Source organism: Strix aluco, chromosome 23 (assembly GCF_031877795.1).
Source record: "Strix aluco isolate bStrAlu1 chromosome 23, bStrAlu1.hap1, whole genome shotgun sequence".
Taxonomy (NCBI): domain Eukaryota; kingdom Metazoa; phylum Chordata; class Aves; order Strigiformes; family Strigidae; genus Strix; species Strix aluco.
Window position 1 is genome coordinate 6,612,486 of NC_133953.1, and position 27,995 is coordinate 6,640,480.

The 27,995-nt window shown below is 41.6% G+C and overlaps 1 protein-coding gene across 2 annotated transcripts in view; it reads left to right on the forward strand.

The window, feature by feature from the left end:
- The window catches only part of ARHGAP32 (Rho GTPase activating protein 32), a 263,491-nt gene that overhangs the window by 100,190 nt on the left and 135,306 nt on the right, over positions 1–27,995 (forward strand). The window contains exons 3-5 of one of the 2 annotated variants that reach the window (XM_074848691.1): positions 15,721–15,812; positions 16,913–16,954; positions 17,330–17,414. In XM_074848691.1, the coding sequence (XP_074704792.1) occupies positions 15,721–15,812; positions 16,913–16,954; positions 17,330–17,414 (219 nt within the window). The remainder of the gene's footprint in view (positions 1–15,720; positions 15,813–16,912; positions 16,955–17,329; positions 17,415–27,995) is intronic. The other variant, XM_074848692.1, reaches the window with a different exon arrangement.

Consider the following 27,995-nt stretch of genomic DNA (forward strand, 5'->3'; position numbering starts at 1 on the left):
TTGATCCCTTCCCTGTCTCACCAAGAGCTGTCGCGCTCATGGACATCGTTCAATGTTCAGCTCTATACTGCAAACTACACGTATGCATAATGTTCCTCTCACCGTGCTAACTATTCATTCACTTCTTAGAACATGTCCTCTCGCACAGCTGTGTGCCAGCACTGTAAAAACTGAACAGGCCAAGTGGCTATAAAGCAGAGATTTAGAGGACGATAAGAAAATTCACATCTAAGACCTGCTGCACAGTGATTTGGTATGACGGAGCACAGGGCCACACGTAAAGCCACTGAACCTGTGTTTATAATGGCTTGGGTTTGTGCTTACAGTGTTGTCTTGACCTCATGGTCCTCTGAGTATGTTGTAGATGGGTAGAAAAACCTTCCTTGGTCATGTTGACTGTGTTGAGTGAATCAAATTTCCACTTTGAACCTCTGCCTTAGGCCCAGTCCGAAGGTAATATTTACAAGATGTAAATATTTACAGGAGAGCATTCAACACTTTCTATTCTCTGTTTAACCAGTGCATCTACTATATTCAGTCTTTTTCTTGATCATTTTAAGCCTGAGATTTTTTTCCTTGCTCTTTTCCTTCATTTGGCATTTTTAGCAGCCTCTGATTTGGCCTTTTCCCAGAGCACGCTCCTTAGGTGGTGTGTGAGTTTCTCATAGCAGCATAATACATTTAATTTTTGGTTAGTAGTTGTTTAAGTTGCAGACTTCAGGTGTTGTTGCTTGCTCTTTCAGCCTCTGGGGAACAGAGGCTGCAGGAGCTTGGAGAAGTTGGACATAGCTGTGTTGTTCTCTACTCTCCATTGCTTCCCATGGCAGACAGCTGGAAACCCAACTGGGCGCAAGACTTTTTTTGTCACTAAAAATGAATTTCACGTTCTGCCAGGTGAGCAAATACTGAGGCTGGTGACACTTTGGAGAGCCTGGGAAATTCTGACACGGTTGACAGACCGCTGATGCTTATTTGTCTCCTGAACTTCATCTTTGTACGTGTTTTTGTACTTTGGGAAAAGGTGATTTGTGCATTCACAGTTAGATGAACATACACAAGTGGTCCCTACTCTCCCCTCTTCTATCCGCAATGTATTTTGAAGTGCTTATTATTAATTTATATAAGTGCTTTGTTTCCAGAGCTTTTTCTTAACAAGAAATAAACTTAAAGGTCTTTTTAAATGTGGGGAGGTTGAATGTCCTCCTACACTGTACTCCTACAGAAGGTAGGGTAGAAACTCTTTTTAATATTTCTGTCATTGCCAGTTTATTCTGGGCACCCGAGTAGCTTTAGTCCTTTGTTTGATACTCCTTTTATAGTTGTCTTTTTTACATTTATTATTTGTCCTTTCACCTACTTCTTAAAACTGCTTGTTTCTTGTTTGTGATTTAGCAGAAGGGCAGGTGGTTTTGTATTGGAGACCTGGTTTGTTTGGGTACTTTTGGTGGTTCTTGAAACTTCATAGTAGTTGTGAAATCCTGTGCAGTGGATTTTTGAGAACCAGGCCGGGTGGGGTGCAACACTAGATGGACAGACTTCACAGCAGTTAGATAATAAGACAGCTACCTGAGTAGTCCTCAAGGACTGCTATATTTTGTATTCCCTCCCCGACTTATGTTCTGTATTTTTAGAATTTGGTCATATTAGATATACCGTTTTCCTCGCTGTCAGCCTCCTATTCCCACTGCGCTGCCGGCCTGCTGGGTAACCTTCACACATGCCGGTTTTTTCTTTCTCTGCTCCAGTTTAGAAAATGCAGCTGATGATATTGACTTTTTGTAGAACACTTCTGAGTTCTAGGGATGAAAAGCCATATTTGAGCCAAGTAATAATGCAGTATATGGATTTTCTAACATTTCTCTGAGGTAGTAATGTTATTTTAAAGGAAAGGAGTATCTTTTCCTTGTCAGGTCCTGAAGAGTGCTCTGTTTCTATGTTACAAGAAATGAATTTGTGAAAGAGCACCTTTAGATATCATTTCTCATACGAGCCTACAAAACAGCTGTCCTCAGTCTGTCATTAACTTTAGCATAAATTGATATTTCTGCTTAATATTAGGTTTACCTTACATTACTGACCATCTGCCTTTCAGCACCTCTGTATGAGTTCAGTAAGTTCCCGTGTTTTAAGAGCCGTGTGCGGACAGCCTCTCCCCAAGCAGACGGGTGTGCTCAGAAGCGCACGCACGCTCTATCCCCATTGCCTTTTTCTGCCATTTGTCTAAATTTTGTGGGGAAGCAGGATGAAACCAGTGAGATAAATATAAAAATCTTTATTTATGCAACCTGTTGAAATTGTGCTGTCACAGAAAGATGCCACCTGAAGCCGCATTAACGTGACAGGCACTAGAGATAAGGTGAATAGATTCACTCCAAAGCTAGAAATAGGATTTCTTTTGTGTGTGTGTATATATAAGTGTTTCTGAAAAGGTGGGTTTTTTTCTGCAGTGTCTGCCACTTCGTTCAGCTTTGGAAGCTTTCAAAATATAAGTTCCTAAAGCTGTGGTAGGTTTATTTACTGTGAGATTTTTTTATCTGTAGTGCCCTGAGCACAAGAATACAGGTGATCAGGCCGACATCTGGTCACATCCTCCCGTGAATGTCTGCAGGGATTCATTCATGAGTAGGTCACGGCTGGTGGTGACCAGAAGTTCTCCACCTTGAGGAAGTCAGCCTTTCCCACCCCGGTGCACCACTGAACGGTAGCTTTTGGGATCTAGAAGTACAATTGTCCATAGTGAGGTTATTGAGACGATAGCCGGAGTATCTCCAAGGGTTACTAGTTTATAACCAGGTTGTGCCTAAAAAAGGTGTGATGTGGCAACCTCTAAATTACTGATGGGAAACCATTCTAAATCCTTGAATTTGGCAAATGTGTAAGTGAACAAGAAGGCAGTTGATACACATCATCCTTTTCAGCTTATGCTGGTGGAATTTTCTTAGGAAAAATACAAGCCTAGAAATGTTTTAGAAAGGCACAGGGGTTAGACTCCGTCTTATGAAATCCCTGGAATAATCTCAGTTCTTATATCAGGTCAGATGGATTCTGAGATCTGTAGTATTTTCAGCATCTGATACTAGATGAGGTAAGGTACCATGGCTTGTGAAGGTAATAAAGGCTTTTTAATGAGACCTCAATATATCACTCGTTAAATCTGGGACATGAGTGAGGAGAAAACTATTTTTAAATGCAATTTATAAAAGTGTGTAGAGATTAGTGAGTTGTAAAGGTTTAAAGAAAGATTTCACTCTCCTTAGTGCGGGGTTTGTTTCTTACTCTTTGTACAGCACTTAGCCCAGTGCTGCCCCAGATCTTGATTGTGGCTTCTGCAAGAATAGATGCAAAAAATAGGAGTATATAGGGTTTCTTTTTAAATTATTTCTGTTTGGTTGGTTGGTTCTTAATTCAAAAAACATCAGGCATGACTCTGAGTATGTCAGTCCTGACCCAAGTTAACATGAATACTTCCAGCAACTGTGGCAAAATCTGAAGAACAAGGGAGTGTGGTTAATCCACTTGCTTGGCCCTGTCAACTGTGGTGATTTCCAAAAAGGTGGTTTACTGAAATAATCCCATTTCAGCAACTGAGCTATATAGATAGAATACCCTTTAATGTGTGAAAATTCACATTTTGGATTTTTTATTCTTGTGGCTTACAGCTCTTTGTGCTCTGCATACGTATGAACCAACACCAGAATTTTGCAGCTGAGTATCAGGTTGTGAGCTCTTAAGGAACTGTGCAGACAGTTTAGTTAGGCTGATCCTGTTTTCAGACGGGCTATATGCCGTAGACGTCTTTGGGAAAAAGAGTGCTTTTGAACTCTGAATGCCTACCTGCAGGTTCTTTGAAAAAGTCCCAAGTTTTAAGGTCTCAAGTACAAGGGAAAGTTTGAGTAGCTAGGAAGCGGGAATGTTGGTTTTGCTGTTTTTTGAACAACTTGGACAATTTGGTGGGAATGGACTTCAAATATTTCTTCAGCTAGATGCTCCAGCAGTTGGCTTCTGGCTCTGAGTCTGAAGAGTCACTGCATTTCTTAAATGTGATGGAAGATGTTACCTTAAAGTTTGGAGGTTAGTTTTGTGCTGATGAAGGCTCTCAGATTTTTGACTTGCCTGGGTTAGGAAGTCTTCTGTTAATCTTGCAGAACCCGTAGTACGTCTTCTCTATCCAGCACTCGGCAGCATTTTTATGTGAATTGCTGCAGCTTGGAGTGCGTAGCAGATGGGTCACAGGGTGCCATTTGTAACAAAGATAACGATGGGATAGAAATGAGATTTCGGCTCGTGTGGACGGTATAGGTGTTGATATGAGACAGATGTTCCATACGGCACACCAAGCAGTGATCAGGCTGTAATAATATTTTGGTCAAAACAGTTCTGGTCTGGCACTGCACCAGTCGCCTATATTTCATTTTCAATTCACATAACTTGTTTTCCTTGTTATTGCTGCATGAATCAAGTATTTTTTTCCCCTGTTACGCTTTTGGCACGATATTATATTGTTGTGTATGGTTCTTTCTCCCCCTCTCCCTCTTGGTTAGGGAGTCATTTTTATTTCACAGGCTAACTCCCAGCATGAAACTTGTCCCTGAGAATCTTTGAAAATTAGGACAATCACTTAATTGGCATATTGGCTTCCATTTGGGTTTGCCAATTAAATGAATTTGATTAAACCAGAATGGATACCGTATTTTTGGCAGTAAGTATTAATTTGTAGCAATCATTTAATTTTCATTGGTGATGCTATAGAAGCAATTGTTTCTAGGTACGTTTACTGTCTTTACAGTGTATGAGGTCTTGCAGTACAGTGTTGATCCAGGAGACAAAAATTACATATTCTAAATTTCTGTTTTAAAACTTGTGATATGTAACATTTATCAAAGAAGGAATGACTTAGAATTTACTAAGAATGGATCAGTAAAGCTTTTGTTGTTCACCATGATGGCCAGTTTTATTGCACCCTGATTTTGCATATCTATCTTATTTCAAAGGGAATCTGATGCACATCAGTAAATTCAGTGTCTTGCTAAGTACAAGGCGTGGGTCATGTATTTACACGCCACCACTAGTATGTCTTCTTTTATGGTCATAGGGGATAATGGCAATTAAAAAGATAAAGATGGCACTGGAGTGTATTGGCTAATCTTTTTGAATGCTCCCAGTAGCCCTCTGCCACATTACGTAAGCGTAGGTAGGCGTAAATATGCATTAATGTACATTAGGTGCTTAAACCTGAGTTTACTAAGGCGTTAGGGAGCCTGAGTGCCTGTACTGTGAGTAAACCACTGGGCTCAGTGGCATGTGTGGTATCAGTAGCAGCTTTGTGGCAACTGCTTAGTCTGTGAATGACCAGTCTGAATTTCTTGGGTTTTAGGTTATAGAATTTTAGGTTTAGTTTCAGACAGTTTCATATCCCTTTATCTTTGTAGTTGTCGCCCATTTTAGATTTGGTTGGGCTCAGACAAGCTGCCTGTTGGTGACAGCATGGTGCTGGTAATGCTGTTGTAATTAGTCCAGGTTGCTCACGGTTGTAAGTTGAGAGGCAGTGAGAGATGAGCTCTGAAGGCTGGATTACGTTGTCATGACCCTCCGCCTCTTTTCCTCCCACCCCATTCCAAAGATGATCTCTTTTTGCACATGTTTTGTTGTCATAATGTAAGAAGTGCCACATTTGTTGGAAATGTACTTATTTGCGAGATAAAAATAATAATTTATTTATCTGTCAATCACTTTTCCCTAGTCCCAGCTGCTTTAAAAAGAGGATGGAACATCCAGGAAAGGAAAGGAGTCTCTTATAAATAAGTGGTTGAGTTTTTTAAATCAGTATTCATTGCTGCTTTATTACCACAACACAAAAAAGGAAGGGAACAGTGTTTGAAGGGTTGTCAATAGATTGCTCATCTATCCCTTCCATTCCCCACACCCAAGTTAACCCCAAGAGACAAACAAAACATGTCAGAGTATATATGTTGTCTTGCTGAAGGCTGTAGGCATTAATTTTTTTTTGCCATGATTCAGCCTTCTTAATTACAAGGTGATAAATTATTCCCTGGAAAGGTTGGTAATATTTAGCCTGATTTTTTTTTTTTTTTTTTAATTTAAATCATTCCATACAGTTCTGCCTTGCTACACTTATATTGGTCACTGCTGTGTCGGTGTAGGTCTGTGTGATGTTTGTTGGTATTTGATTGAATACTATGGTTGCTAGGGCACAGATGAATCTGACTGCAAAACCCAGCGTTTTTGAACTAGTAGTCTTAACACTTCATCTTTGCTTTAGGGTTTTTCCATGAAAATTTGTGATGGATGCTGTAGGGGCTTACTACAAGTGCTTTTTCCATCGAGTAAGGCTTTGAATTGTTTCTCACCCTAGAAGGTAATGTCTCATTTAGTTAATTTTCCTCAGCTAGCGTGGGATCCATGGGATTGTGGCTGGTTATGTGAGGATGTGTGACCTCCTATGAGTAAGACATCCCAGTTTCAGACTGAAAATCGCTGCTGTTCTCTGTAACATCGGCATGGTATCGACTCCGTGGTGTCCGTGTGGGGCTGGATGTGGTCTTCGGTGGGTTCAAAGTACGCCAGGCTTCCCTACTGCAGAAATCTACTTTAAGAAGTTTCTGTCTTTGATTACTCCTTCCCATCTGCCATGCTGCAGAGGACTGTCTCAGGACAGTTACGGTGAGAGAGTTTCTGGGATGAGGAATTGGGAGTTGAATCACAGAGCTAATCTCATTTTAAAATAATCCCCCAAAAGAAGTTCAGCTTTCCTCTTTCTCTTTAATCTGGATTGTTTCAGGGACTTGCACTGTAGCTACTAAAACAGTTGCAGCTGCAATGAGAGGAAGTAGGAGAGAGTAGCCTGGGGCTGACGGATTGGGGCGGGAGTTTAAAAATTTGGCTTTACCTCTTCAAGCCTGGTTATCATGAACCTGTGCCCTCAGGCTAACAGCGCTCCTCATGCGCCTTCTTTTTCAGAGGGTGGAAAAGAAATTTTGGGGTCTTTGTGTTCTTGATTTGCTCTGTGACTTGTACTGCAAGGAAATATTTTTCAGCTTGAAAACATCCGAAGTTGCTCTTTGGTATGGTTGCAGAACCTAAAGTTTTAACTGTTGATTCTTGCTTTGGGGCACCACATTTTTCCCTGTATTTGTATGTGGCTACCTGACTGCTCTTGATTTCTTAGTCTGGATAGTCTGGTGTGTTACAGTTGCATGCATGTGTAGGAATATCTTCATTTCTTTTAGGTTTTTTTCCTCTGCGCATGTGTTTTTGTTTTTCTGTCAGTCTCTGTTTTTCTTCTTAAATATTGACATTTAGGGAAAAAAATATCATTCTGTTTTAGCTAATAATTTTATGAATGCAAGAAAACATCCTTGAAGGATGAAGATTGTCACCATCAGTTTCTGCAGAGCTCATGTTCTTGGTGATGTGAGGAAGAGGTTGTCATTCGCCTTCCCAGACTTGGCAAGACCTTTGTGCAGCTCTGGCAGCGTACATCAAGTATCCCGTTCTGAGCTCACCTGAGTGATGTCAGGTCATTTCTGGAGAGCACTGTCACCTCAGGTTTGCCAGCATGTGTCACTGTTCCTATCGTGGTTGAGAGAACAGGCTCACTGAGGCCGAGAGGGTTTGGAACAGTTGGTCAGGAAGGCAGATTTACAGAATCCTGCCCGGTTATCGTGCCCAGCAGCTGGAGGCTGCCCCAGCGGCTCAGCCAGCGCAGGGTGTGTGATCACAGGCCAAGCTTTCCCAGGTCACACTCACACGAAGTTAACGAACTGACTTTTGTTCTGTTCTTCAGAAGTTTATGGACAGCTTATGGTATAAATTGCACGTTACAAGTAGACACATTCTTCACATTACTGTGTTATTATAAGGGTTTGGAAAATGAGTGTATCATATACCAATTTGGTATTTTATGCCATTGGAAACAGCTCTTTTCATAAACAAAAAGCTGAGCCCAGATTGGCTTTACAGGCATAAATATAATTTCATGTTAACTCTGCTGACTCAGATATTGGGGTTAAATGTCAGGCTGCTGGTTTTTCCACCTTCCCAATCTTTCTTCCATTACATTGGGAAAGTTTTTCAGTTTCTAAGCTGATTTATACCTATAACATAATATTGTTATTTGCATAATCACTGAATATGGCCAGGGGACTTACCAGAGTGGTATTTACTAGTTTTAGGCTGAATTAATCTCTGCAGTGTTTTGTGTGATGAGAAATTGCTTTCTACCATAACAACCCAAAGTTCCACTTGTCCTTTTATAACTAAGCCATGATTAGGATCCCCTCCTCCCTCTGTGAAACAATAGACTGTAGAAATTGTGCATCAAACAAGGTCTGGGATTTCTGGGGTCTTTTTTTAGCCAACAAGGAACTGGAATCGAAGTATTGTGCTCATTGGATGTTCTGTTTTCTGTGGCTTTTTTCTAAAATTTATTTTGTAGGCTGTACAGAAGAAGCACTCTAACCCTGGCTGCCTTTCCCACGCATATTGTATGTGGGATTTTTGTTCTTAAAGAAAGTACATTCCTTAGCCAGTATGCTATTATGTGAGGCTATGTACTGTACCGCTGCAGCTCCCTGGGCTGAGATCTTTGTGAATGGTAATAAGGCGATCTCGCTTCTGCTTCACTATAGCAATGTCAAATCCAAACTTAAAGCTGTCAGGTAGTTATCATGCTAATGTTGTCCTCGGTAGCTAACCATTCATTTTTGCTTGGTGCATCCATTTTTGTCTCTAAAACAAATGATAGCTCTGAAAGAAAATACAAGTGTGGGATTGTTTTGCTGGAAATAACCACCATCCTTTTGGTGCATTTGATCAGTTGATTCATCTGCAGAAACTCAGTGCAAGTCCATCCATCTCTTCAAGCCTCACTTAGGAAACCTTGTCATGACATAAAATCAACCTGCTTTCAGAGGTGAATTTTGGTCACGGTGACAGTAATGCTGCCAAAGTAGGTTCGTACAGCTGCCAGGCTGCTTACTCTGCGTCTCGGATTCCACTTAGCAAATTAGTTGTTTTACATGTGAGCTGGAGATGGTTTTACCCACGTATCTGCGAGCTAGCGAACTTTATTTGAAAACACAATGGATGAATAGTTAAGAATTTGTTCTTTGTTCATCCCTGGCTGATCCTTTAAACTATGGTAAATGGATGCCCTGGACGAACTCCTCTATAATGCTAAGTCTCAGGAATGAGAGGTTGCTCTTAATTTGCCAGCTCATGGCAATGCTTAAAAGTTGTTTTTTTTTTTTCTCTTGTTCTTATTTTTCCCCCCTTTGGAGGGGAGAAGCTGGGAGTAGAAAAAAACACATCCTGTGTGGTCTGTCGAAAGAGAAGAATTCACTGTTAACCATGCCATGCAATAAGTATTGGCTAGAACAATTCAGCATTGACAGGGAATGTGGAAAATGGAATTAAAAGTCCTAAACTCAAAAAATGATACACATTAAAGTATCTTCTTTATTGAATGCAGATTTCTTAGACATGTGATTAAGAATGTGCATAGACAGTATTCAGAGTTTCCCTGCTGGAAGCACTTGTCATTTTTCCACTGGCTTTCTCTATCACATTTCTCATTTACCATGAGATTTTAAAGGCATCCCTGGCTGGGTAACTTGTTTCCTCACATTCCACAATCCCCGAACTGAGAGCTAAATTAAAAAGTTAGTACTGCCTCTAATTACTCCAGCCGTTCTGGCCTTGAGCTATGCCTGCACATAAGCCAGTCCTGCAGCTGTCCTTTGGCACATCAGAAAGGATGTTTCTTTTATCTTTGCAACAGGGATCAAGATATTTACGCAAGGTAGGAAGCTAAGTGATGACTATAATTAAAAAAAAATTGTTTAAAAATAAAATTTGAAAGGTTCAACTATTTCTCATCAGAAAAAACCACCTTTTTGCCTTTCTGTTGGATCTCAAAGCTGTTTCTTTGCAGGCAGTGGCTTGGATTGCTGTAATCAGAGTATCCTAGACCTTGCACTCTCAAAGGTACAATTTTATCTGATGCCTTGCTCCCTTTTGAGGAGTGAGGGTGTGCAGCCAGCTTCTGCAAATCTAGATGGGCTCTTAGGTATGAGAACAGGAGCTTGTCCTTGGTTTGCAGCTTTGCATACCCTCTGGGTGGTTATTAAATGTGCCAGTGCTGCGCTCTGCTGATCAGACCGTGAATAGCACGGATATTAATTCTTAAGATGGTCAATTGGGAAATGTGGACTTGGAGGGGAGGTATTTATTTTTTACTTCTTCGGTAAAGCTGCTGTAGTACAATGAGCAGATATTTTTCTTTAAGCTGAGATTGTCGGCCCTGGGTACATAAACCAGATGCAATTACATCTTAATTTTAAATGTGTCCAGATATCTTAAGCAGGTCTGAAAAACGTAGCTGAAATGTGTTGAAGTGACACAAACATCCTGTATGAAAATACTTAGGAAACTCATTTGCATCCACTAAATGAATCAATGGCAAGTGGTAATATGAAGAACTTGGGAAATACTTGCACTTCCATCATATTGCCACTGTACCTCTGACATTTTTGGATGAATGTTGCATCTTTATTAATTCCCGTACATTTCTTGCATTCAGGAAAGTTGACCCAGTTAGAGCCTTCCTGTGCTCAGGTACATTTTAATCATTTTAGAGATAGCGCTTGGACAGAAAAATGCTGCAGAATTGGGACCTTTGATTTGGAGTTATTTGTAGTTGCTCAGAAATGGTGACTTTCAGTTTAGTGAAAGCATTTTTTTCCTTTGCTTTATTGTGAAGAACCAGGATAGTTGTTACAACATCTAAAGTAAGAGCAGAGCGCGCTTTCTTTCCCTGGGGGACGTTGGTGGCTGTGGCGTATGAAGCTGAGATGAACCATATTTCTTCTTTCATTGTCCTTCAGGCTGACTCTTAGCAGTAATTGGTAAAAGCAAGACGGTGCTAATGGAGCCATCGCATTTCACCTCATCGTGATCAGGGGATTTTTGTAGGACAGTTTGTGTCTAACGTTGCAAAATAAGCTCTGCAAAGAAGTTGATGCCGAGCCAGCTTTGTGTAGCTGGTTGGTACCCAAGATTTGGAATAGCTGTTGATGTCCTTGTGCATAAACACCCACTTCAGATACTGAACTGTGCAAACTGGCCACTTCAGTTCATCCTTCGCTCAAGTTACGTAGACAATTCCTCACCACTGAGTAATGACTTTTACTGAAACAACACTTCTGTTTCCTGCTGTTCTTCAGTGAAGAAATAAAACTCAAAGAAAGCTTTGTTTTTTTGGAAAGCTCTAGGGGGGTTTTGTGATGGTGGGGTGTTTTTTTCCCGTTTTTTTTTTTTTTTTTTTCCTCCAAGAAAGTCGAGGGGAAATGAAGATGATGTAAAGGAAAGACTGTCATGGAAACCAACTAGCATTTTGAATCAGCTCTGCCATTTTTAGAAACAAGGCCATGTGCTGAAAGAATCCAGAGCAATCTGGTCCCTCCAGACTGGTTTTGGTGAGGGACTGATGGTAGGAAGATGCATAAATGTTACTGCCTGTCTATTAGTTATTCGTGCTTTGTGTTAACCTTGGATTAGGAGTAAATCTCTGCCTTCAGAAATCCCGCTTGGATTCAGTAGCCTGGGTAGCTGCTGACCTGTCAAGTCTTGCATTGTGTCCGTTCTGTATATGGTACCTCCTCAGGGGCGTTCCAGTAGTATTGTGGAAAACCAGTTTGCCAATTACAGGATTACTGGAGTTTAGTGGGATTCCATGTTTTCTTTTCTTCTTGTGTGTCCCAGTGTCTGTGGCAGTAGAAGAGCTGTGGGTTTTGCATTGTTTCGATATTCTCCCCTTCTGAGGATACCGAGGTGGAAACTTTATCACATCATGTTCACTGGACTATTTTCTTCAATTTTACGTGTATTTTCAGATTGTGTTACGTTTCTGGATGTGAGAGAGACAGGTTGTCATGTTTTCTGATAAATGCAATGAGACTTTTTAGGAGAAAATCCTTTCATATTGTGCAGTGGAATTGTTAGATATAAATTATTTATGACTAAGGTTTTGTGTGCTGGAGAGCACAAAGCTGAAGTTTTCCAAATCATGTCTATAAATATAAAGACCAAGAATTTCAAACTTAGATGCTTAAAGCTAGACACCCTGATTTGTGAGAGCTCTCAGATTCCCAGGGAGTTTAGCAGCAACACTTGAAAATTGCACAAGTGGTGTAGGTGCTTCAGGGGTCCTCCTGATACCCCCCAAGCAAATGGCTGTGATGATTTAGAAACGGAAGGAGCATCCCTGGGAGGGGGGGGTAGGACAGAGATAGACAGGATTTCTCCCAAAATTGCTTAGAGCAGACATTTTAGTGGGATCTATCTGCCTTGCAGTTGATGTAGGTACCTGTTACAAAACACTGAAGTTATCAAACGTTGTCCCAACTGCTGCTAATATAAATGTAGTCTTTAGAGGGCTTTTGGTAGGAGGATGTTAGGTCAGAGGAGACTGGTGAAGTGGTGTTGCTCAAAAGCCTTCCACTGAAATGTGAGAGGACTGAGAGTCCTGATAAAGTCAATTGACTGCGTTCTGGATCGAGTCCTAATTTCCTTACCAAGTTTCGGACCGAAGCAGATTGATGCAGCCGTGACATTAAGCTGTGAAAACGGAACTACATAATTTGCATAAACAGATTTGCTATGCAATTACTAGGTTTCCACAGAACAACGATGCATAGAAAATAGGGAAGTGAGGAGCAACCGCTGATGCTAGCTAGCTAATTTTCAGATGTAAATAATCCAACTGTTTCCAAATGATTTTTAAAATTAAATTACTGTGACACAAAGCACAAAAGATGACAAATCTCGTTTGGAGTGTTTTCTTTGTATCTTGAGAGGAGGGTAAGCTAGGGTGACATTTTGCATGCCAGGTTTTGGATCAAAACAGGTACGAACTAGTGGTGAATAAAGTGTGCTTTCATGTGGCTGTGTATCTTTGGTTTAAATGGAAAGTTGTTGCAGTTTATTTTGAAGTAACATGGTTTCTAAAATGGCAATAAGTTTCTTTTTTGACTATCCATCTATTCACGAAGTTTTTTCTGGTGTTAGTACCTCATACTAAAGATTTTAGCTTGCACAGGATCGCCGTTCCGCCCTTTTTCCTCCGCTGTAGAGATTTATGAGAGATTGTTATTCTGCAGCAGAGTCCAGAGAGCTCAGATCTAATTGGAAAAGCAACCGAAGTTAATTACTGTATTGCATCTCATTGTAGTCCATTTAAATGGATAGATGCTGTTGGAAGTGGGACAGGCAGATATCTCCTTCCAGCACAATTTGGACATAACTCAACTGGGAAGAAGAGGATAATACAACTTTTTCAAAGAGAGATGCTGGCATTTAAGTCTCCTGGAGGTGTGAGTTTTGCCTACGCTGCTTTGAGTCAGATCCAGGGTAGTCTCTACCCACTGCTGCAAACTGGCTTGAAGCCCACGTTTTCTGTCAGATTTGTTTATCCATTTTTATATCCCACCAGCTTCTACTGCTGATGGAGAAGAAAAATTATTTTTCTTCCTACAGAAATTCTGTTCCTTAGAAAATTAAGGCAAGCACATCCAGCTTTGCCTAAAAGCAGCTTACAGGAATGGCACATTTATTACTGTAGTTAGTTACTTTCTTATGTAAAAGACCTGTAAGGTTCATTAAATTGGTCATCCTCTTAAGGTTAAAACTCACAATGAGACTCTCAAGCGTCCTATTGCACACTAAAGTAGTTGTGTACTTAGAGTCAGTCGGCCAAGGATAGGTTTGTTTAAGGGTCTAAATATTGTCCTTGTTTTTCTTCCCTGTGTGCGTGTGCATCTTCTGCACAGCTGTGGGATAATGGTGTTAACACGATGTGTGTGTTCAGGGCTGTGAAAGGCACAACTGGGAGAGTGAGTGTCCTGGCTTCAAATTTAGTCAGTAATGTTGGAAGGGGGGAGCTCACTCGTAGTAGCTGCAGCATCCCTTTTCCAAGGGTAGTGCTGGAAATAACAGGAAGTTGTCTGGGAGCAGAGAACGTGCTCTCCTCCAGCCCCCCGTGAGCCGCGGTGATGTTGGTTGGATGGATGCGACTGTCTACGGTGCGTGTCTGCATCTGAGCCAGGCTCATCCCGCATTCCCTGAAAACAGCTACTCCTGCAGCATGGTTGCTTTTGTCCTAATCTCGTTGTCTGAAGTGGGTGAACGGACCCAAAGTCCCTGCTTATCTCTGGTGACTATAAAAGTAGCCTTGGGTAGATAACAGAGTTGTAGCCACGTACCTCGTGCACCTCTGGAGTTGGATGAGGTGAATGCTCCCCTAGCTCTGTGGCTGTTCGTTACTGAATACAGGCATGGGGAATGATTTTGACCTATTTACTGCAGCTCTTCATGATGTGGTGAAGCACGTGGAAATCTGACCCACATCAAGCCAAAATGAGAGCTTCGGGGAGGAGGGGATAAGAAAGATTCCCCCATTGTTCATCCCATATGTGGGCTGCTAGCTTGAATTGTAATGGTCTAAAGTTTTGGGGGCGAGGACCAAGTTGTTTCCGTGTTTTACACTGCAGCGTCCAACTGTGTTATATGTAACAGCTTTTGGGCTGATCATCTCTGTCCAGAGATCTTTTGGTGGACCAGCTTAGAAGCATTGGTACCGATCTGGATCGGGGAAGTCATCTGTTTACTCCTGTCATTAGAAAATGGTTTTGATGTAATACTTTTTTGTTCCAGGCCTGTAAGAGAAGGAATACTGAAGTGCCTTTCTTCCTCTTGCTTGAGCATTCACCATTTTGGACATTATTAATGTTTTGTAGCGCATTGTATAAAGCGGAAAAAAAGCTCATTCAGCTGATCTCACTAATCATCTCATCCCTAATGAGCTATCTCTGGCCAATATCAGGGACCGCGTTTTTCCTCCTTCAGCTCTGTGAAGCCTGTGTTTGATCAGTGCTCTCTTCATAAAAGCCTCACCTAAAACCCCTCATTCCTCTGGAGCTTAGGGCCCGGTACAGCACAGCAGGAGAAACACGTGGTATTGAGTGTTTCAGAGTCTCCTGTGATGGTGAATGCCATCCCAGCAGAGCTCACGGCTTATGAAAAAGCAGCTGGAGGAAGGACAGGATGGGAAAGCACGACAGAACAAATGAAAAGAGGGAGTTTGGAGTTGCGGCCTCGCTAAAATAAATGCGTTTTAGTGATTAATGAATTGTAATATGTTCATGCACTTACAGCAACAGCTTCAAACATCTCTTTTAAAAGCTTGCCTCCCACATATAAGCAGCTCTGTCATTAACTTGATTTTCCGCTGTATGAGCTATCCAGCTTCTTCCAGTGCCTCTGCCTGAATCTAAGCGCACAGATGTTTGGAAAATCAGGTACTTAATGAGGAGTCTAAGTATGGAGTTTAGGAATGTATGTTAGTCTCCTAGCTCTGAAAATCTCCTCTTTGGGAACTAGAAGTAGTAATGAATAAAATACCGAATCTCGCAGTTATTACTAAGAATTAGCAAGGCTCTGCAACATGGTTCAGGAAGAGACATACGATTTTGTATTCCTGGGGTTAAGTTTTCCTTGTTAAAATGGCAGAAGTACAACTTCTAGCACAGATGAGATTTCAGCTGTGTTTGTACGTATCTATAAAAATACTTGGGCTGCTGCTTAGCCCTGGTAGTCAGAGCATGCAGTCAGATTTTAAGTTCCTTGCTTTTTCTTTTTTTGCAGGCAAGAGGTGCAGATATTCCTGACATTCCAGGGGAGTTGCCGCTCCGGACCTGTGGCAGCACAGCAAGTATGAAAGTGAAGAATGTGAAAAAGTAAGAGTTCTTTGATTTTCCTGTCTTTGCTGGGCTTCTAGTTTTGATATCCTGGGTTTTAGCTGTTATGCTGCAATACAGCACAAGCATTCGGCAACAATTTTGATAGTGTCTTCATCAGAGCAACCAAAATCTGTGTGAAACAAAGTAAATTATAGCTAATGCAGTCTAAAACTGGGGACGTGAGAAGTTTTGTTGGCACTCTCACCTGTTTCTGGCCATAGAAGCAAAGCTTGTTAGAGTTTTGAACCTCACTGTATTTTTAAATTTTTGTGATTTCTTCCTGAAACTGATAAACTAAAAAAAAAAAAACCCACAAAAAACCCCACAACCAAAAAACATATCTAGTAAAAAAACCCTAATGAGGAGCCCAGGCAATGTATAAATGAGATCATTTTCCCTGTCTCCCTATGCTCTGGGAAGCTAAACCAGGACAAGTGGGTGGCCTAGATAGATTTATTTGATATTTTTTCTCTCTTCATTTAGTTGCATTCTGCCCTGTACCTCTTCATTTGAATGGGTTTTGCACGATTTTTCTTTTTCAGGGGTATTTTTTCTTCTCTGATCTCCCAGATTTTTTTTTTTTCTGTGGTCTTAGACTATCTTTCTCTCTCTTCTTTCTCTCCCAGAGAATGTAAACCAACTTATTATGCTTACAGCTGAGGTTTCAAACCTCTAACCTGCAAAGGGGATCAAAAGTAATCAATATTACTTGACTTGTCTTTGCTAAGAGTGCTGACTGGAGGACCAGAAGTCCCCAATATCGATTGATCTGTGCATTCGGATCACTGCTCTGTAGTGCTCTGATGCTGTAAGGGAAATGGCTCTTTGTTCTAGTGCTGAGCAGCCAGATGCTGCATCTCACTTCCCACTTATATTCCCGTGGGAAGAGAGAGCTAGATAATGACAATCTCATTGGCTCACCACCAGAAATATCTATAGGAGTCTATAATAGCTTCAGCAGAAGCAAGAGCATGTTGCAGAGCCAGAGGATCTCCCCGTCAGCCATCATTGTAACTGGAGACACTTGGGAATAATTATGCCTCACTTTTGAATTTTAAAAAGGCAAAGGATAAATAGCGTTTGTTCTGCACCCTCAGATACATCAACCCGGGACTGATGGGCTGTGATGCCTTTCACAGGTAAAGTTCTACTTTCCTATGTGTCTCGTGTAAGGCTGTTTATTTGCACTGCAGAAATGCTTTTGTAAAGGTAGAGCAGCTTGTCCCTGCACCGTTTCTTAAAGATGTGGGCTTTGGTGTTGGTGAAATGCCACACGATTCTTTTACGGATGCAATGATAAAAACCACTTTGCAATTTAGTTTGCCTTTCTCACTCAATTGCTTTCTCCACTGTTTTGGTGCATCACATCAACAAATCCCGCTGTTCCCTTGGCTTTAGGATGAGAAAGGCAATATTATTTTATAGCAGTAACTGCATTTTATAACAGTACTTGATGTTGAGCATTGTTTCAGTGATTTGTATCTATCTTATGGTGTGCTTTTGATGTGCTTCAGGTTATCCTTTACAAAGGGTCATTTCCCGAAGATGGCTGAATGTGCACATTTCCACTATGAAAACGTGGACTTTGGCAACATACAGGTGAGTTTCAGATTTCTTTTATGTACAAAACATCATTGTGTTTGGCTGCCCACTAACCTGGTGGGGGAGGCGGTAGAGGGACCTCCACGCAGGTTTGTTTAGTTTGTTGGAAAATGGTTAGTGATGAGAAATTAAAGCAATAGGGTCCCTTTATTAGGAATTGCTTCCGTGTACTGGGCCAGAATCTGTGCTCAGCCATGTGGCCACCCCTTTGAGGCTGGAGATGATTTTACTTCCACTGGATTTGACTGATGTCACTGTGTTAAGATTGCATCAAACATTCATTACTGAGTCATCTGTAATAACTGCATGCGTGTTTTTAGCTTGTGTATGCATCTTTAAACAATTGTGTGAACGTATTTATGTAAATATAAATAATTCAAATTTATCCGTTCTCTTCACGTTATCTTAGCTCTGCGTTGTGCATTGCAGCAGCTGTGTCATCAGAATACAAGAAATTGCTAGTCAGCCTGAGTCGCATTTCTGGAAGTGTGCAGGCTTCACTCCTTTGTGATCCATCCCTCAGAAATACAGGCAGAAGCATTTTTCATTGAGCAGTGCTGGGGAGGGCTGAGAACCAAGAATCACTGCTAGTTTCTCATAAACAGGGCACATCTTGTTCAGCACTTAGAGGAGCAGGAATGCCTCCAGCATCTGCCAGCCTTGTAGCCAGAAAGAGGTTACAACCTTTTCATTTGTAAAACATTTCCTGTAATACAGAGTGAATTATTTACAGCCTTTCATGTTTCCGTACTTGACAGTTTTGCAAGCAGAATTATGCATCTGTTTTTTCCGTGTCTGTAAAATTCCAACTGAGAAGGAGTTTGCATCCTATTCAGGGCTTGTATCTACTATTATTCACACTTGGTGGCTCTAAGTAGGTCCATTCTGCTGAGCATGGGATGTACGTGCATTGGCAGACGCACTCGCACCCAAAGGCACAGCAAGTTAGACCAGAACGTGGGCTTAAGAGGACAGCAGTGCTAAGAGCTGGGTTCTTAACAAAATCTCTGGAAGATGGCTGCTGGCACAAACAGGAGCAGTCCTCAGTCTTCCGAAGCAAAACTGTGTGTTTATTTTCAGTTTCTGTGTATAGGAATAGTGTGACTAATCTATGTCCCTATTTTTTGTCTCCTCGCAATTTTCTGATTTGACACCACCAATATTTCAGTCATTTTGGACGGGAGTTTGATGCTGGAGTAGGTGTTGAGCAGGTTTCTCTGTACGCACAGATGTTTTTTGCATCCTTTGAGCTTTTCTTTCCATCGTTCAGAGATATTCAGCACAATGTGCAGGCTAGAGAGAGATTACCACCTGTGCATGGCACAAGTGTTTGAAGCATTTTGAAGACAAATAATGTAATTCTTTTGTGGGTTTAATCATTTCTCGGGATGTTTTAAGGATGGGAGGGCATACTTTAGGGTTGATACGCTGAGATTTTTGTGTTCACGAGAGGGAGAGGTTAAAAGCAAATAATATATTCTTTACAGATTTGCTTTGTGGTGTTCTGCCAGCAAACCTGGAGCATGTTCTGGTTTCCACGAGCAGGACCTGGTGCTGTCTGGCACTGATTTTTGTGGTGCTGTTGCTGCACCTCCAGCTTTCCCTGCTCCTGCTCAGTTGTCTCTGCGTGGTGCCCTCCAGCACTAGCAGAACACCCACTGCTGTAACCAGAGGAGTGGTCTGGGTGAAAAACAGTAACTGGGGAAGGGTACAGCCCAGGAAGAAAAAGTAGTGCTGGTTGTTGAGCCGTGTCAGGCCCCTGAGCTGTCTCCTCTCATGTGTGGGTGTTGTGAAGCTGGGAGGAGAGCGGGGGGCACTGTCCTAAAAGTGTGATTGTGTGTGTGGTGAGGGGGTCAATTCTCTGCTCCCACCACTTAACTGGTTCTGTACCTAAAGCAAAATGTGTTTAAATAAGGTGAATCAGGCCCAAAGTACCAGCTCTGTGCCTCGTGTCCCTTCTTTTTTCGAAGCAAGATTTCTGATAGATCCCCATGCTGTAATGACTTTTTACATGGATAAAAATATCTCAAGAGCAGAGCTTTTCTGAAATACAAAAGGGTAGGGCATTACAGTATTGCCTTAGTAAAAGACCAGTATTAATGGTAAAATAAATGACAGCTATTAATACAACAGCAGTATTAGTTTACAGACTTAAAAATAGGTTCATATAGGGCTCATGCATTTTAATCGAGTGGCATTCATTGGTGGCTCCTTTGTGATAACAAGGTAGACTAGAGAATGGCAGTAGGCTGAAGTGACTTGTAAATGACAGCTTGGCACCTAATAGCGAATTACCAAGTTGCATCTGAGGGGTAGTGGGTGTAAACTGCTTTCAAAATCTATTCACTGTTAAAAATTTGCATAGTAGAAATGCAGTATTATCTGGCTGTGTCAGGAATTGTGTAATGCTGTCTATTAACAGCCTGGCCAAATTTCAGATTGTTTTGTAACGTTTATGTCACTTATAATATGGTCTCATGGTGCAATTGGTATTAATATCTTGGCATTTCACCTCATGAGATCGTTTTAAATTAACTTTCTGAGATGTATAAAAAAGGATTTGTTCTCTTCTTATCCTTAGCACCATGCTAACAAAACTAGGTGCATTTTGGGATGAAAAATTTCTTCAGAAATGTTCTGCTATACTGCTTTCAACAGTAATGTTTTTTAACCTTATCTGCATCTGGCCAGCAGGACACATGTTGCATCGGCAGGAAATTGCTGGTTTACCAGGCAAAGATAGTTGATGTCAAAGCTGTAGTTATAGGATAGGCTTTACAGATTGCATCAGTGCCAGAAACTCACTGGTATTTTGCTGAAAAACCTTACATTTATTACTGCATTTATTTTTTAAGGCTACGTCATTGATTTTGAATTTTACAGTGAGAAGCCAGGTTCTGCATAATAGATTTATTTTAGTCTAACATTGCATAAATGTTTAGGAGTCTTGTTAGCAGGAACAGAACTGTGGTTCAGCCTGGCTGTGGTCTATCTCCCAAACGAGGTGTTATTAAGCCATGGCTGGACTGTGATTACTCAGCATGGGTTAGGTTGGTTCTGCTGGCTTCCTTCTCTCCTGAGCTCCGCTGCCTTGCCACGGTTCTTGCCTAACATCTGCCTGTGATGCCTCTCCTCTCTCTAGAACGTCAAAACCCGGTTCATTAATACAAAAAGCAGACGTTGGTTACACACATATTGGTGTTCAGTTAAGCACTGAAGTATGGAGTAGAAATCCTCGGCATCTCTTCCAAGTCTTACGTTAAGGCAAAAGGGCTCACCATGTATCTAACTTCAGAAGTGCCTGAATCATCCCAATGTCACTTCAGATCAATTCACAATCAGTTCCTAAGGCAGCTTATTAAATTTCAACACGATTTCAGGGTCTGCTAAATGGGAAAGCTCCCTCCTTAGGGGCTTGGGTTGTTCCAGCCCCGTGTGGTGTGCTACAGATCGCTAAACTCGATTACTGTGTCCAGTTTTGGGCCCCTCACTCCAAAAAGGCCATTGAATGACTCAAGCGTGTCCAGAGAAGGGCAACGGAGCTGGTGCAGGGTCTGGAGCACAGGTCTGATGGGGAGCGGCTGAGGGAACTGGGGGGGTTTAGTCTGGAGAAGAGGAGGCTGAGGGGAGACCTCATGGCCCTCTGCAACTCCCTGAAAGGAGGGTGCAGAGAGGGGGGATGAGCCTCTTGAGCCAAGTAATAAGCGCCAGGACAAGAGGGAATGGCCTCAAGTTGTGCCAGGGATGGTTTAGACTAGATATTAGGAAGTATTTCTTTGCATTTCTTTGGTTGCTGGGCATTGGAATGGGCTGCCCAGGGAGGTGGTGGAGTCCCGATCCCTGGAGGTGTTTAAGAGTCGGGTCGACGTAGCCCTTAGGGATCTGGTGTAGTTGGGATCTGTCAGTGCTGGATTAACGGTTGGACTGGATGATCTTCAAGGTCCTTTCCAACCGAGATGATTCTGTGATTCTGAACTAACACAGGAAGAGTTGGTGTGTACACACTAAACTGTGCAGCATCTTCCAGACACTCGTTGAAGGTCAATGCGTGAGCATGGTGCTCAGCCCAGGCTAATTTGATTGCATGTTCCAGGTTTTGGTTTTTAGCTGTAGAGCTGCTCGAGGTAACTCCTTCACACGTAATTTGAGTATCTCAGTAGAGCAGTTGTCGCATAGTCTCACTGCCTTTTGAGCTTTCAGGCTTGTTAATATTTAGGAATTGAACTGTTTCAACAAAACCTCTGTATCGCTAAGTTATACAAAAGTAAAATGATTCTCCCCCTAACACGGTGCAAATGTGGTTTTACTTGACTTCGTGCAATGTGCCATTAATATAAACAGGAGGAATAGTGATTAGGTATTCCATAAATATCTTTACTTCTTGCCAGAAATACGTTGTTCTTCGCTTGAAAGAATTAAGAAATTATCTTTAGTTGAGTAGGTTTTAGTAATGGAATATGGAGAGCCGATCAGCTCTGCACTTCCCAGATAACATTTCTGCTCCCTGAAAAGCCCGTTGGTGAAGGACAAAGTGCTGTAATGCACCTTCACATCACTTGAGCAGTCTTGATCTGACACAGATTCACCCCTCCAAACAGCAGGGTCTCTGTCTCTCTGTGTTTGCGTTCATGTGGCTGCCTTCTAAAAATAACCCCCTGTCAGAACAGGATTGGGTTACGGTGCATGGAAGATCCTCTCCTTATCTGTTAAGCTTTGGCATCGCGAGTGGTAGGAGCGCGTTATCAGCAGTAAAGGAAGTATTTGAACCAGAATCACTTCCGCCCGCGGAGGCATCAGCTGCCAGGAATTCCTGTCAGGAGCTTGGCAGCATTGTTTGCTGTTTGAATGCCTTTGGCAAGCAGCAGCCTTCCAGCCAAGGTGATGGGCTGCCTGTCAGTGGTGGCTGCGGTTTGTGCCTCTCATTGTATTTCCCTGATGTGTCTTAAGAGTTAGAAGCACTGCAAAGAGCAGTTCAGTTCTTCCTGTGCCTTTTGTCAGCAAAGCCTGTTGAGAAGATATTTTTCGGGGTCATCTTCTTTTGGTTTGCCTTTTTTCTTTTATTTAATAATATTCTAGGGAAGGGGGTGCGGGGGGGTGGAGTGTGCTTGTGAAGGTGTGTCTTAATTATACAGTCAGTTTTGTTTCTGAGATGGTTTGCGAAGCAAACAAAAATGGTAAAGCCTGACCGGGTGCCCTCCTCTGGAGTGAACTGGGGTAGTTTAAGATGTTTCTGCTGCAGCTAAAATCAGTCCTCTACACAGATCACCTAGAAACAACAGGAATGGAGGAGCGCTCCCTGATCTGTGTCTGTGTGAATTCGGGCAGCTTAGCTCAAATCTCCTTCCATCAGTGATTTTAAACTAAGCCTGCTTGCTGCCTTCAGTGTAGGAGGGCTTGTTCATTCCCTCAGCTCTTCTGTGGGCATGATAATTTGCAGTATCTTGGCAGTCATGAGCAGCTACAGGCTGTAATGTCTTCATTTATTCCACTCATTTGCAAAGCGTTTAAAAAGAAAAAAATATTTATTTTAAAAAGCGAAACATGAAACAGCAGTCCCCCCACCCCGATCCTTTTTAAAAGATGGTAAATTTGCTGTGTATTGGTGCTATGAAAGACAATTTTGCTGGGTTTTGCTTTGTCTTTACGAATATATGAGTGGTTATGACATGCATAACCATATCGCATATGAAGTGGTGCTCCTTTTTAGCCTTTCATCTCTGAGGCTGTTAATCTCCTCCCAAAATGACTTGGCCATACTCTGATACGTTATGTTCCCCTTCTTTAGACCAAGGCCTTCCCCTCCCATTCCCTGTCTTTTCCATATGGTTTCTTTACTGTTGCCTTCTAAAGTGGTAGGGAGAGATGTTGCAAGGGCTGCTTTAAGGACGTGGGTATATAAAAACAACTATGTTCATAGTGTAGGTGGAAACTGCTTCTATTAACTTAATAATTCCAGCCACAACTCCCTGAAAATTGGCACAGTCTCCTGCCAAGATCAACAGATTTTTAAAATCTGGAGTCTCTAGGCCAAGCTTCTTGATGCCAAAAAAGTTAGGAAAATATTCGAGTAAGTTCATCTCAGTTTTTGGATTCTTCTGTTTCCCGGTCTTGCATCCAACTTGCCACTAACTCTTCAGAAAAATTCTTCCCTGGAACAAGATCACACCTGTGAAATTCCAGCTTACTTGGTTTTCTTCCAGTGAAATGGGGAGAAATCCAGCACGGGTTTTATAGTGGAAGGATAACTTTGAGTATGGAGAGTATCTCTCCATGAAACTTTACTATTGCTGCTCGCACATTTACTACTTGTTTTACAGTTGCTGCTTGCTGTGGGGAAAGCTAACAGCCTTATTAGTGATCCAGCTTTAAGGGGCAGGATTCGTGTAAATTGTCTCCCAGTTACTAAAACCTGCTCAGAAAACTGGCGGGATATAATTTCAAGGCTAAGCCGGTCCTTCCGCTGACCCCGGGGTCATCATTTTGCAGAAGGATTTTGTGATCCCCCTGAAGGGAGAGAGGAGGATTGCTTATGTGAGGTGTGTGGGGGGGTGTGCTTAGAGGAGCTTGTTGGTAAGGGAGAGCTGTCTGTCTGTGTGTCTGTCAGAGGAGTGGGCACGCTCGTGTTGGGAGGTGTAACACTGAAATGTGGGCATGGCCAGCTTCAGCCTGCTTTGGGTTTGTGCTGATGTTCCCTCGTGGCTTTCGCTGCTAATTCGTTCTTAAAGCGTGTTATACACTTTGCTCTCACCTTTCTCCCTTTGGCAGGTACTGAAATGGATAATTTAGAAATGTTTAATTTTTTTTATAAAGTAAAAGGTAATTTGTCTGACATTACTCAACTGACTGGTTATTGAATTGCCTGTCATAGGGAGGAAAGTTGGGTTTTTTTTTTTTCCTGTTGGTATTTATCTAGATTAGCTCTCTGTCTGATCCCATCTATGTTCTTTATTTTTAGCTGATCATCTAGGAGGTTAAGTGGAAAGGTGGACTATAACCCCCAAATAATTGTTAAAAGCAAATGAGATTTTACCTGTTGATTCAGCTGAACAGGTAGTTGTGCTTTTTTTTTCTCTTCTCCTTTTGCCTTTGGATGTGTTTATGAGTTTCTCAGTACATTTTTTCCCTAGGTGTATGTCGCGGGAGAACAGAACCCAGCACGGTGTTTCTGTATCTGGGGCAAAATGGCAGATCTGGGATGCTCTGTTCATGAAGGGGTTTTGTGTGTTTCTTCTCTGCCTTATTAGTACGAGCAAGATCACTGTGCAAATTTGGATAAGCATTTTCTCAGACCAGGTATCTTTTCCTGCTCACGTGCTGAGTACCGGTGGGCCAAACTGGTTTCCAGGCAATCTGTGCTACGTGGCTCCTCTTTGCCACTGGGGGCTTGTGGCACTCCAATTTGAAACATTGACCTCCTGCAGGAATCCAGCTTATTTTTTCTTCCCCTGTGTTTAACACTGAAAATACAGCAAACGTGTTTTTGGATTTTTTTTTTTTAGTCTTTATTGGTGTATGGTGGCTATTTGATAGCATGAGTAAATCTTAAAAGTGACTGTAATAAGCCCAGCTGTTAACTTTGGCATTGACCTCCTGCCGTTTGCCATCATCATAAATCATCTTTAGCAACGTGTCACAGAAATGTATAAAAATTATTTTAATTAGTAACTGGAACAGATTTGTGTTGGAAAATTTTTCATCCCTGAGGTTTAATGACCTGGAAAAACCAGAAAGATGTATTACATGTATAATTAAAATATATTAATATTTTGAAAAGTATCCATGGGCTCCAGAAAAATAATCCCTACTTCACTAGTGTTTCATAGTTTGAAAGAGGATTAAAATCCTTATGGTTTTGTATATAATAAACCATACTGTTAACAGGAATGGTGTTAAAATGCAGCATAATATTGTACTCGTAGATCTGCAAGCATGCCAAGCTGGTGTGATTTTAATAACTAGCAAACTTCATGTTGATACGATCCCTGAGATTTACAGAAGCAGGGGTGTGTTTTTATTCTCCAGTGGAGGTTTGTCAGGCCGGTGGATGTATTAGCTGTTAAACCAAACATCATTGGGAACATTTACATTTTGTGTTTACTGTACCTGCTTACAAAAAGGGTAGTTTGTTTGGTTTGTGCTTATGTGCCAGAAGTTTGAGGTCTGATGACAGAGTTGGCAGCTCAGGGGTAGCAAGTTAGGCTACAGATTTTTAAACTGTTCATTCATTAGCTTAGCTTTCCAGTGGCGTGTGTTTACCTTTGTCCTGTAGTTATAAATGTTTTCATTCATTTCCTGGTGAAAAAGTACAGATAGGATATAACCTGATCTTGCAAAATTTGTATTCTTGACTGTCCTGGCTTTGAGATCTCTTGCTGGTGAAGGCGTGTTGGTTTGAGCAGACCAGGTATGCTCCATCTGTGTCGCCAGGTATGCTCTGTGTGCTGGGACCCTGCAGAGACCTTCGCTCGTGATGGTTGTGTGATCTGGTTTCCAGGTAGTTTCCAGTCTTTGAAAATCAACACTGCTTTCCCATCCGCCTCACTCAGTGATATAATCTCTCACACAAGGGCGTGTGGTGTGGTGAGCTCAGGATTGTTCTCGTTATAAAATCGGGGAAGAGTTGTCTTTGAGTACTCAGGACAAAGCTTGCCACTGCACTCGTGCTATGATTATCCATCCTGCAAGGCAAGAAAATGCAGAGGAAAGCACTTGAGCTAATGGTATTTAGATACAACATGTGAAAGCATTTGTTGTACTGTGACAGCATTCTTGATGCAAGATGTGTAGCTGCACGTGAATCAGATAGGATGTTTCTAGATCAGCGGAGACCCAAGTTGTTTTGTTTGTTTTACTTGCAACAGAGATTTGTGCAGAAGATTTCCTGTGAATGTAAACTTTCCCAAGGGTCTGGATTCAGACAGATTTTTTGTTTAAAAGGAGAAGCGTGCACACAGGCGCATATTCTCGCCCACACGTACTATTATAATGTCTAGAAGGCATTTGAACATGTTTGTAGACTTAGAGGGTTTTGTTATTTTATCACTTGCTGTGGTCTGTGAGCAGAAGATGGAGGCTTCTGCTTCCACGTCCTGCAGGCAAGGCTCTGACCTTCGGCTCTCCTGGGCATCCATGCCAACAAGCTCTTTGATCTCCACTGAGCATTCCAAAGATATCAATTACATATGTCCTGTAACGTTTCAGTTCTGGCCATTTTGTCAACAGAACCTGCAAATTCAGGTTGCTGTTTTCCTGGTAAAGCGGTATAAAATGGAATGCTTCCGTTATATGGCATGTGGATGCATAACTGTGGGAATTTTAAAATAAAATACATGAAGAAGCATGTGATGCTCTCACTACCTCTTCAGGACTCCCTCTCCTCAAGTATAACTACTTTTATCTCTCTTGAAACCAACCAAAAAAACTTAGTTTCTACCCAGCAGTTCTTCTTTCCATCTTTCTACCCTAGGAATAAAAGAAATACTAATAAAAAACTCAATTACTTGCTATGGGACATACTTTTAAGGTGCAAGAACTCCCCCACCACCATCCAAAATGTCTTCCTTTGAAATATTTAATTTCCTAGAAGCAGCTTTTATGAGAAGCTTGTTTAGGCCTGCATACACATGTTTAAACCCCCTTCAAATGTTTTTTTGGACAATCAGGGATTGGTTTGTGAGTTGCAGTCAGAGCTGACACCTCTAACTACAGAGTGAGCTTTTGGCACCATCACACTCAGAATTATGTTAGTAATCATTTAGAGGGAAGACAGTTGCTTAATAGACACCCACAAATCCAGTATGATAACAAGTTGGAAATAAAAATATATAGTGCCATATACTTTATGCTCAGGATCCATGAACCTGCCTTAAAATTAATTCTGTTCTATTGGAAGACTGCTGAAGCTTATAGATATGGTTATAAAACAAATTGTCTGCTAGCAAGTCTCACCTTTTGGGTAGGTGATATTGTCTGGTCCTGCCAATTTATGTTTAGATTCTAACAAAAATTCTTATAAGTTACCTCGAAATTCAGTGCGGCTGTATAACTGATCTTTACAGTTCTTGAGTGTTAACCTTACTTATTGCAAGTATGACATGTCAAAACATTCAGGCTTTAAAATAAACGATTTTGGACCAAGTTCCCGTTTACCAGCTTGAAGTAGTTCAAAAAATCAAAACAACTTCTGTTATTTTTACAGCATGAGTCCAGGAATTTACTTTGAAATGCTGGTAAATTATTTAATAATTCTTTATCTGCTAAGTCCTGCAGCAATTATGGGTGTAGCAATCCTGGAATGGGCAAGGAACCCACTGGGAGCTGGAGCCTTGGGGTACAAAGGATTTGCATGAAAGAAAGGGAAGTGTCATATCAGGACAAGGTTGCTGCCTTGCTAAGGTGAGGGAAACTCAGGATTGTTTTAGCCATAGCGAAGGTGCGAGACTTGAGAAGCATCAGAGCCTGATTCAGAGTCCCATTCCGTGCACCTTCTCTTGTGGCTCGAGGTTTGATTTAGTGTCGTGCTTTGCCATTTGTTTTAAAACTAAATAAAAGCTAGATTGAGTTTGGAGACTCTTTTTG